We start from the raw sequence: 10,573 nt of genomic DNA on the forward strand, positions 1-10,573 counted from the left end.
CTCCAGGGTGTGTTTGGTGTCAAGGTGAAAAATGAGGGTGGAACCACTATGCTTTGAGATGATTTATTGCGCAAGTAGCTCGATAAGATATCAGTCTCAAGGCGTGAGATTTATAGAGGAGCAACAAGTCAGCCATAGCTTGTGGAAGTCAGAGTTTCTGCTCCCCACAGCAATATATAACATTTTGGTCCAATAGGCTAATGGAAAACCTCTCAGACTATTCACTGAGTCCTCATAGAGGTGTAGCAAACATCGTTTATTTCTATCTTTAGCACACTTTTATAGGGTCCAACAGGGTTCACAGGGCTTAACAGGCTACAACTGGTTAACACATATTGTTTACATTCTTTTCCATGTACAGAATGCCATTGTTTTTCTTTATTCTCGCTGTTCCAGGAGAGTTTCAAAGACACTGCTTTTAATATTGTCGCCTGAATTAAAAGCTGGGTTGTGCAGACAGGCTTTTACTAAAATATCATGCTTTTCTCTATTAAAATGTTCCCTTACAGTAAATACAGGATATGTTATAATAAACAGAGTCCCAGGACCTTTCTTTTGCTGCCCAGGGTGTGTGGGGCATAGGGGAAGAGAGGGAAAAGGGGTCTTGTGCTCAGCAACCTGTCAGGGCGTGCAGTGGTGCAGGGAAATGGCCAGAAACCCTTGGCCTTTGGTGGTTCTGCTGAAGGCACAAGCCCTGTCCCAGCCAGGCAGCGCCATCTGTGTCCTCGTGCCCGTGTGGTGCTCCCTGGATTGCTGAGGGCTCCCAGGTGCCTCTTGATCCAGCTCCTCTGGAGCTCCTGTGGGGCTGCGGCGCTGCTGCTGGGCCAGGCTGGGGGAGACCCTGAGGGGACGGGGTGCTGGGAGGCTGTAAATGGATGAGGGGCTGTGGAGGCCCAGATGGGACAAGGCAGTGGGAAAGCACAAGGGGGATGTGTGAGGGAGTGGGTGGCAGGAGGTTCCAAGGGGACAGGAGGCCCCTGAGGGGCCGGGGTGGTGGGAAGCCCTGAGGAATGAGGTATCAGAGGCCATAAGCAGCCCCCGGGCAGCCGCCTTTTTCCTGACACCTGGCTGCTCTGGTGCTTCCCCAAAATGTCTCCCAGGCCTGCAGCAGAAGCCCTCGAAGCTGGGACAACACCTCTCCAGGAGGGTGGGGACAGCCCGAGGTGCCCAGGCTGGGCTGGCTGGGGACATGGAGGGCAGGGGGTGCTGCCAGGCCACGGCCACTGGGTGCCTGCGATAAGGGGCAGTGGGCAGAGCCAGCCCCGACCCTCACGGCTGCCCAGGCCATGGTGCTGTGACCGAGGGTCCCCTGACACAGAGCTCGGGGCCCGCAGAGCTGCTGCCACCATGGGGAGGGTGGCGATGTCCCCTCCGGCAGGGCTGCCCAGTGGCTGCTGCCCAAGCGGCTCTGGAGCCCACAGAAACAGCAGCAGAGTGTGCACAGGAACAGCAGCAGAGTGTGCACAGGAACAGCAGCAGAGTGTGCACAGGAACAGCAGCAGCCCCAACGTCGGCACCTGCGCACTGAGGCGTCCGCAGCAGCCGGGTGCCAAACAGGGGGAGGCTGTGGGCACAGCTGCCTTTGGTTTGGCAAAAGGCTTCAGCAGAATTGGCCACAATGGCTTTCTCTTCACTTGCAGCCTCACAGCAATGCTTGGCAGCTTCAGTTGCAGCTTGTGCCCCTGACTGACTTGGATGGCCGTGCCTGAGGGTGGGCTCACCTTACACACTCAGGTGTCCCAAGGCAGCGGCATTGGCACCATTGTGAGAGAGAGAGACTCTGATGGGACTCAAGCCCTGCGCTGCAGCTGCCCTCCCTCTCTTCTGTCCAGGCACCTTAAAGACACATGAAATAAAATCCTGGACTTGCTTGGAACAAAGGAAGAAGCAGCAGGCACTGAAAAAAAGCAGGGATTTACACGGCTCAGTTTTGGTCTCCGCTTGGGGAACCAAAGAATCCCGGAGTACTTTGTGTTGCAAAGTATCATAAACATCATCCAGTTCCAACCACCCTGCCATGGGCACAGGTGGTGTGCAGACACAACTGTCACCAGAATTGGAAGAACACTTCTCCATGTTGACCTTTTCTTCTCCTGGATTTCAAGCAAGGATTAAAAAATCATCTGGTGAATCACAAATGAATACTGTAGCTCACAGAACTAGGAGTAGGAGTCTCCAGTGGCCCATGGTGTGTCCATTCAGCCATTGTTAGATCATCCAGTTGGACTCAGCCCGGTGCAGCCCAGGCACAGGCACCAGGCTGGTCCATTTCTGCATCCCAAAGTCTTGGTGGCTCCCTGTGCACCCATTGCTTCCTGAATCCATTCTTGAACTCCCAGTTACTGCTGTGCCGGACATGAGAACACAGGAATAGCTTGTTTGGCTCATTCTTGCATTTGCTGCTCCTGCCTAAAGTAATCATCAGGACTATATGCTGATGTCATGGTATAGCCCAACACCAGGGACTTCTTCTGTAATGTCTAATACTAAAACCTTGTGTGACTGTTCAGAGACTCTAAAATCCAGGGTGAAATTGACAGCTTTGGTATGGAAGAATCCTAGGAATTTTGATATGTGATTTTTCTAGTCAAGAATTTTAATGCCAATGAGGAAACTACAAAAATATTAAAACTTATTTTCATTGGCAACCCCTTTGAAATGGCATCAGGACACCTACAGGGGACAGGGTATGACACCGGGGACAGTACTTGGCAGTTCATGGCTTCAGATGTGGGAGATAAATATTTTGCCCGGGTTCAACCTGAAGATCAAGTTTTCCCAGAGTTTTGATTGACTGGTCATTGCAGGTAAGTTTAATAAATGCAAAAGGATGTAAAAGCACAATTTCTGGAGAATGTGCACTAGGGAGAAAATTGGGAGAAAACCTTGAAAACAGTCAGCAGGCTCTGGAAAAATTTTAAAAAGTTAAAATTAAAAATAGATGTAGCTCTGTGACTATTCAGGCAGGACTCTGTGTCTGGAGGAAATGTTTGCCTTGCATCAGCTGCAACACAGACAGACACGCAGCAACTGGGGCCTTGAACATCAGAGACTGGGCTAATGTTTCTCCCAGAAGGACAGAAAATCACACTGAAACATGACAGTGCCTCTGTACAATCTAACCATCCTAGGAAACTCAGCAGCTGATGGTGTTTTTGTGCTACTGCAAACCCCTCCCATGAAAAATATCATTCCAGGAAGGAGCAACATCATCTGACAGATAGCAAGAGTGGCCAGCAATAGCTCCAGGAGCTCCTGCCAACAGCCCCTGCAGGAAGGAGCCCAGCCCCCCAATGCACGTGGGCTTTGGCTGCCCTCTGGCACAGAAACCCCCCAGGGGCACAGGGCTCTGGGGCAGGAGAAGGGCACCAGCACTGCCAGGGCTCGGCTGGGGTGGCAGGTCTGTCTTGGTGGGGACACTGCCACACCTGCTGATTTCAGTGCTGCCAGGCCCCTGTGCAGATTCTGTGCAAGGCCCCGTGCCCTTCCTGCTGCGGCTGCGTCGGCAGCCCTGGGGGCTCCTTCTGCTGCCCTGAGCCTGCAGAGCAGGGCAGCGTTTGCTGATGGTTTGAGGCGTTCCTAAAGATCCTGTTGGGCTGTCTAAGACACTTTGGGCAAGGGATTCCTTCCAACCTGGGCCACTTTGGGGGGGATGGGGGCAGCCCAAGGGCAGGTGGCAGTGTGTGCAAGGGCCCTTTGTGACACATGGTCACCATGGGATGGAAATGGACAGGGTGTCAGAGAGCCCTTTGTGACACGTGGTGACATAGGAGCTGGCGGTGACAGGGCCATGCCACAGTGCCCAGTGCACGCGACGGGACAGGACGCGGCAGAGCGGTGCTGTGAGGAGCCCCCGCACAGCGCACTCGTTTGTGTCGGACCCGGAGCTTTTCCAAGTCTTTACTCGTACAGGTGACCTCGTGGCAAGACTGCGGGCCTTGGTGGCCCGTGGCTTTCCCGAGGCTTTTCTTTTGCAGGTGCCTGAGGGGCAAGACTGCGGGACTTGGTGACCCGTGGCCTTCCCAAGACTTTTCTTTTGCAGGTGCCTTCAAGGCCAGACTCCGGTACTTGGTGACCTGGAGCTTTTCTGAGGCATCTCCCATCCTTCTGGCCTCTGTCCTCAAGGTGAGACTGTGGGACCTGGTGACCACAGTCATTTACGAGGAGTCTCCAGCCATTGTGGCAGGAGCCCTCGAGACCAGACTGCAGGACTTGCTGTCCTGTAGCCTTCCTGGGGCTTCTCTCTCGAAGGTGCCTTCAAGGCACAACTGCAGGACTTGTTGACTCAGAGATTTCCCACGGCATCTCTCTTTAAGGTGCCTTCAAGGCAAGATTGTGTAATGGCGGGCATATTCCTCAGCGTCTTCAAAGTGTTCAGGGGGAAAAGAAAGACAGACCCTGGACCTGCCCCAGCACAACAGCTGGAAGAGCCAAAGAAGTTCCAGCCACTGCAGGATGGTGAGTGGCAGAACTGGGCCACAGGGCTGATGGCTGCAGTCAGCTGGGCCCTGCCCCATCCCATCCCATCCCATCCCATCCCGTCCCGTCCCGTCCCGTCCCGTCCCGTCCCGTCCCGTCCCGTCCCGTCCTGTCCCGTCCCATGTGGACATGCCAAAGGACAAGACAGAATAGGGGCTGGGGCTGACCCCTGGCAGTGGCTGTGCTCCATCCCCTGAGCCATCCCAGGGCTGTCCCTGCCTGGAGAGTGCAGGGCTGGGCTGTGTCCTCCGGCCTCTCCTGCAGCCCCTCAGCTCTGGCTGCTCTTTGCCAGATGCAGCCATGGACCAGACACAAGAGCAGGAGCCTGCCCGTGGCCGCTTCCGAAGAGCAGCGCAGGTACCTGCAGCCATCCCCACCTGGGCTGGGCCTGCTGGCACTGCTCAGCCCAGCAGTGGAGCTTGGAGCACTCCATGGAACATGCCTCTCTCCCCTGTCCTTTGTTCATTCTGCACAGAGGTTCCGCAAATTCCTGCGCATTCGGCGTAGAAGGAACACCACAGCAGCAACTGAGGGCGCAGCTGAGCCTGACTGCAGGCTGACCGAGCTCCAGGCAGAGCCTGATGTCAGCCCGGATTCAGCTGAGCACTCACAAGAGTCTGACGCTGCAGTGGAGTTTGACAGGGCAAAGGCTGACATGGCAGGGACTGAGGGCATTCAAAATGATGACACCGGAGGGACTCAGGGCATCGCAAAGGCCAACAGGACACCCACTCCCACTATAAGCCAAGAGCTCATATGGGATTATTTCAAGGACCCTCGTGTTTCTTCTGACGTTGTTGAGAAGAGAGCTGCTTCTTCTGAGCAGCAGGTACCCAGTCAGGTACTGGAACTGGAGGTCTCCCACGATCCTGTGCCCCCTCACGCCACATCCACAGGGCCCCCTCAGCCTTTGAGGCCAGCAGAGCATGACAGGAAGGGAAGCACTTCTTGGGGGAAGCTGGGGAAGTTGCTGCCTTGGACAGCACTCCATGTCTTCCCCATGCCTCCTCCAGGTGCCAGCTACTGTGAGGAACATTCACCAGAGTCTGGTGTCCCATGTCACTGTGGATGTCAGGCAGCAAATTGACATTATAAGGCTGGCTGAAGAACACCCTGCTGATGTGGCGCTGACCCTCCTGCATTGTGCCCCATCGTGTGACAGGTATGGGGCCCACGTGCCTTGAGAGCTCAGGGCTCAGCAGCCTTTAGGGCCCATGGCCCTGCACAGCCTGTCCAATGGGCTCTGCCCAACAGGCAGAGAGGTCCAGGAGCCTCGGGCCCCTCTGTGTCCTGATGCTGCTGCCAATGCTCCCTCCCTGCCCTTCAGGGCACCAGGGCTCTGTCACGTGGGTCCCCACAGCTACACAGGGCATGGCTCTGTGACTGAGACACCCCTGACACAGAGCTCTGATCCCACAGAGCTGCTGCCATGATGTGGCAAACCATAGGCTCGTCGGGACCAACAGTAGAGAAAGTGCTGCCAACACTGCTCTGTGTGATGGAGAACTGGCCCCTTTGCAGCACCTGCACCTCTGATGGAGACAACAAGGACGTTTTTCCCTTGAGTGTGAGTTTATGGAGATGGCCTTTGATCCCCTGGAGCTTGCTTCCCCAGGAGCTCTCTGTCTTCTTCCTGCCTAAGGCGCTGGGCTGAAACCTGGGCTAGGGGCAGGCTCAGGGGGCACCAGGCCTGCTGCTCCCCCTGTGTCTCCCCTCAGGCCCTGTCCCATGGACACCTCGGCACTGAGCACTGCCTTGGTGTGCTTCTTTTGCAGGCAACTCTGGTGCTCTGGGTGATTGTCCAGATGCCACAGTGCTGCGAGGCGATGATGCTTTATTCCGCCCGCCTGTTTGTGGCTCTGCTGTTCCATGTTGTCATCACCACCCAGCAGATGCCACCAGTGGAAGTTGACAGCTTCTGGAAAACATGCCGGGAGCAACACCGCCTTCCCAGCAACCCCAACAGGTGCCAGTCCTCCTGTCCTTCCCACGCCCTTGTGGCTGACACCAGTGCACTCAGTGTGACCTGGGCTTTGCTCTGCACACAGGTTTGCAGTGCAGGCCATGAAATCTCTGCTCTGCCGACTGCGGTGTGAGAGTGTGGTCATGGAAATGGGACGCAAGCGTGGCTGGGACACGCTGCTCTGTGCTGACACCCAGCACTATGCCGTGGGTCTGCTGGCCAGGTGAGCCTCACTTCTCCCAACTGCCTCTGAAATCTGTGCCCTGTGCCTGGGGTGTGTCACACAGTCCCTGTGGTCCTGGCCAGAGGGCCTCGTCACTGAGGGATGGCTAAGCAGACTGCAAAAGGCTGAGAGGAGGGTGCCCAAAAGGAGCCACTTCCCAAAGCACCCATGGTCCCTCCAGGGATTCTGGGGAAAGGCCAGATCTCTGTGATTCTTTCCTGGGAGAGGTCTGTCCCCCCGCCCCCCCACCATCAGGGTCTTGGTGCTGTTTTCCCCTGACAGGGAGATGCTCCGTGGCTTGATCCCCTTCTGTTCCCATATTGCACTTGACCTGCTCAAGTCACTCAGAAGGGAGGAGCCATGCTGTGATCTGTCCTTCCTGGCATTCCTTGTGGAGGTGAGCCCAATGGCCAGCACTACCTCGCTGAGCTGCCTGCCAGCCCTGTCCCCTTGCATAGCCACAGCTGCCTGGGACGGTGCCCGTGCCCTGTGCTGCTGCCTGGGCCCAGCCCTGCCCAGTTCCAGGCTCCTGCCGGCTGGCTCCCCTGTCACTGCCCTGTGCCTTTCAGGTCCTCGAGTGCTTGGACTTGACTAAACACGGTGACAGTGTCCTTGAGATCGCATCAAGGCACCTGCAGAGCGAGTGCAGGCAGAGGCGTCGCCTGGCGCTCAGAGGCCTCGTGGTGCTCAGCAAGGAACCCTCGATGGTGAGAATGGGGCAGCAGCTGAAGCTGTGCTGGGGAAAGCAGCTCCTTGGGCTGGCTGGGCTTCAGGAGCTGAGGCAGCTGCTCCCAGCTCTCCTGCCTCACCTGCCTGAGTGCTTTGGGACAGCCCTTTGGCCTCTGGGCCCAGCAGCAGCAGGGTGGGGTTGCAGTGCCAGGGCGGTCTTGGCACTGCAGCCGTTCAGGGCTTCCCAGCACTGCCTTGTGTTCCACACAGGCCATAAGAATGTGCAGCCTGTCTCGAAGCCTTCGGGAGCTGCTGGGTGATGCAGATGGAGATGTAGTTGGCATGGCCCTCCGTGTGTTCATCAGTATTCTCAAGAATAAAGACGTCATGATATGCAGCACCACTGCCCCAAAGCTGGCTCAGGCACTCCTGCTGCTCTTTGACCATGTAAGGCTCTGTGCCCCCAGACACGGGCATTGGCTGCTGCCCAGAAACTTTGTGTCTTACAGATTTCTGGGCCTTTGCCCAGGTGAGCCTGGGGGAATTGATATTAAGGTATTTTTCTCTTCTTTTCCTCCAGGACCACAGCCAGGTGCAGTTGCTCTCCCTTGATCTCTTCTTCAAGGCAATGGACTTGGTAGTGGATGAGGGAAAGAAGCCCCTGGAGAAGATTTTGAACCAGAGCCTGCTTCCACTCTTCATCCACTGCCATGATGAGAACCAGCATGTGGCGAAGGTCAGGTTTTGTGTGATGCTGGTGCATCCCTGGGAGGGGCATTGGCTTCCACCTGTCCTGGAACCTTCCAGGCTGTGGCTTCCTCAGGGCCCTGTCACCCAGACAAGAGTCCTGTGCCCTGGGCTGCAGTGCCATCTCTGCATCTCTACTGCTCTCCAGGCCTCTCGGGAAACGCTGCTTCGTGTGGCCGAGTTCCTCAAGAGGAGGAATCTGAAGCAGCTGATTAGGAAGGAGCAGCTATCAAAGTTTGCTGAATGTCTGGTAAGGGCAGCCTGGATTAGCTCAACTTTGAGAAGCCCCCTGGTCCCGGTGCTCAGTGTGTGGGGCTGGCAGCTGTGGCCCCTGCCCGGTGCTGCACCCAGGGGCACCAGCCTGCGCCCCACACGCTGCTCCCTTCCCTGGGCCGCACGGCTTCTTCTCCAGGCTCCTGTGGCCCCGAGCCAGGTGCCAATGGAGCCCCACACTGGGGCTGCGGGCAGGGGCGGCACCGCGGCTCCCCGGGCAGCAGCCGGCCCTCTGCCCCCTCCAGAGCCCGGCGCCAGCGGCTGCTGGCCGGGCCTCAGGGCTGGGCGGGCACGGGAGGCCGGGGCTGGCCGCAGGCAGTGCCCGGCCGAGGGGCAGAGCCCGCCCCAACCCTTCCCTCCTGCCGCTCTCTGCAGCTGGCACAGGACAGGAACCGAGCGGCCGAGCAGCTGCGCCGGGCCCTGCCGTACCTGCAGAGCCCGCAGGAGACCCTGCGAGCAGCGGCCATCAGGTTCATCGGTGAGCCACGAGCCCGGGCTCCCTCCCCGCCCCGCCGCAGCTCGGCCCCGGCCCCGGCTGCTGCCCCGGCAGCGGCACCCGGGCCCGGCGCCCTGGAGCCCCGGCTGCCCTCGGGGCTGCTGCTGCCGGCCTCTGGCAGCCGTGCCCTTGGGCTGAGTCAGGATGCGGCAAGGGCCCGGGCTGAGCCCTGCCGGGGCGGGAGGCCGTGTGGCCACAGGGCTGGCAGCGCCGCTGGCAGGGAGCTGTGCTGCTGGGGCCCTGACAGGCTCTGTGTTCCCAGGGATGGCCGGGCAGCACCTGAGGGGGCAGAAGAAAGAGCTGCAGGCCCTCATCGAGGGTGAGTGAGGGCTGGCAGTGAGGGGCTGGCACTGGGGGATCTGAAATGCCCGGGCAGGGAGCTGTAATCCGTGCCACGGCTTCAGAGGGCTTCTCTCTCTGTGTGGACACCTTGGTGGTGTGGGAATATCACAGAGAGATTTCAGGGATGCAGGGCGAGAGATTTGGGTGGGGATGTAGTTGGGAGAGATTCGTATCCAATACCTTGCAGGTGGTCCTGTTGGCCCCTTAACTCCTGTGGCCACAGTAAGAGCAGGCTGGGATGGCCCTGGCAGGACTTTCTCCTAGGATTCCCACAGATCCGGGCTCTGATCGTGGCTTTGTACCCCTCTCTTCCAGCACTTCAAGCCCTGAGGAGAGATGACAACCCTTCTCAGACAAACACAGATCTTCAAGAGATATTCTCTAAAAGAGCCGCAGAGCTACGCTTGTCTGCTGGCTTAGGAGAACCAGTCTTCATTTAAGATGCTGTGGAAAATGAGACTACGCTGAGACCAGAAGAGACCAGCTGGAGCTCCAGGCACAGCTGATGACTTGCACAGCTGAGCCTGTGGGAAGCTCGCATGGCTTCAGCCCTCTCCCCCTGCCTGTAGATAGCTCTGTCCCTGCAGCCCTCAGACACTGCCCATCCCTTCTTTTTCCCTCCACTTTCCCTCCCTTTTGACAGCTCCCTCCCTGCAGCCCTCAGACACTGCCCGTCCCTTCTTTTTCCCTCCACTTTCCGTCCCTTTTGACAGCTCCCTCCTTCCAGCCCTCAGACACTGCCCGTCCCTTCTTTTTCCCTCCACTTTCCCTCCCTTTTGGTAGCTCCCTCCTTCCAGCCCCCAGACACTCCCCATCCCCTTTTTTGCCCCTCTGCTCATCCCTTTGCATCGCATCAATAAACAGTTTGGCTTTTTCACTTGACCTGCATCTGTGTGGAGCTGAAGGGTCACAAATCCAGAGCGCTGTGACACACAGGCCCCTCCTGCCGTTCTCTCCTGCGCCGTGTTTTGTGCAGAGACGCAGAGGAAGGAGCGCAGATCAGGCTGGAAAGGTCCCTGTGCTGAAGGCCCAGCTCCACAGCATTGTGGAGTTCAAGGTGTTACTGAAGGCCAGTAGTGGGACAAGGAGCCTGTGTGTGTCAGGGACCAAAGTTGTGTCTAAGGCCCTGCCGTGTTCCGTCCTCGGTTGTGCACGTTGAAAGGTTAATGAATAAAGCCAGGTTCAAAATCTCTCCTGGAAAATGTAAAATCCCAATTTTAGCAGCTTTTTCCACTTCCGCATTGCAGGTATTGATGGATCTACTGGAGAGGGAGTGTTCATCCCAAATTTCTGCCCGTTTTTCTAGGATCACTCCAATGACAGTACAATGCCACGTGTACTGATTCAGTCTTCCGAGGTTTTTTGGGTTATTCTCTTTTGG

General features: G+C 57.3%; 1 protein-coding gene across 2 annotated transcripts; it reads left to right on the forward strand.

Moving 5' to 3' along the window:
• Positions 1-3,763: 3,763 nt before the first annotated feature.
• LOC111943316 (maestro heat-like repeat-containing protein family member 7) lies at positions 3,764-10,074 on the forward strand. 2 transcript variants are annotated; one of them, XM_086874280.1, is made up of 16 exons: positions 3,764-4,125; positions 4,317-4,458; positions 4,772-4,836; positions 4,955-5,320; positions 5,493-5,641; positions 5,899-6,046; positions 6,255-6,445; positions 6,528-6,665; positions 6,948-7,062; positions 7,235-7,372; positions 7,605-7,781; positions 7,915-8,070; positions 8,230-8,331; positions 8,730-8,832; positions 9,113-9,169; positions 9,508-10,074. In XM_086874280.1, exons 2-16 carry the CDS (start codon positions 4,341-4,343, stop codon positions 9,630-9,632), a joined length of 2,148 nt encoding a protein of 715 aa, XP_086730406.1. In that variant the 5' UTR covers positions 3,764-4,125; positions 4,317-4,340; the 3' UTR covers positions 9,633-10,074. The 2 variants fall into 2 exon arrangements, with proteins under 2 accessions (XP_086730406.1, XP_086730407.1); XM_086874281.1 differs by having other exon boundaries at positions 3,793-4,125; positions 4,955-5,308.
• Positions 10,075-10,573: the final 499 nt, after the last annotated feature.

Source organism: Cyanistes caeruleus, unplaced genomic scaffold (genome assembly GCF_971803275.1).
Source record: "Cyanistes caeruleus unplaced genomic scaffold, bCyaCae1.hap1.1 HAP1_SCAFFOLD_186, whole genome shotgun sequence".
In the NCBI taxonomy this organism is placed as follows: domain Eukaryota; kingdom Metazoa; phylum Chordata; class Aves; order Passeriformes; family Paridae; genus Cyanistes; species Cyanistes caeruleus.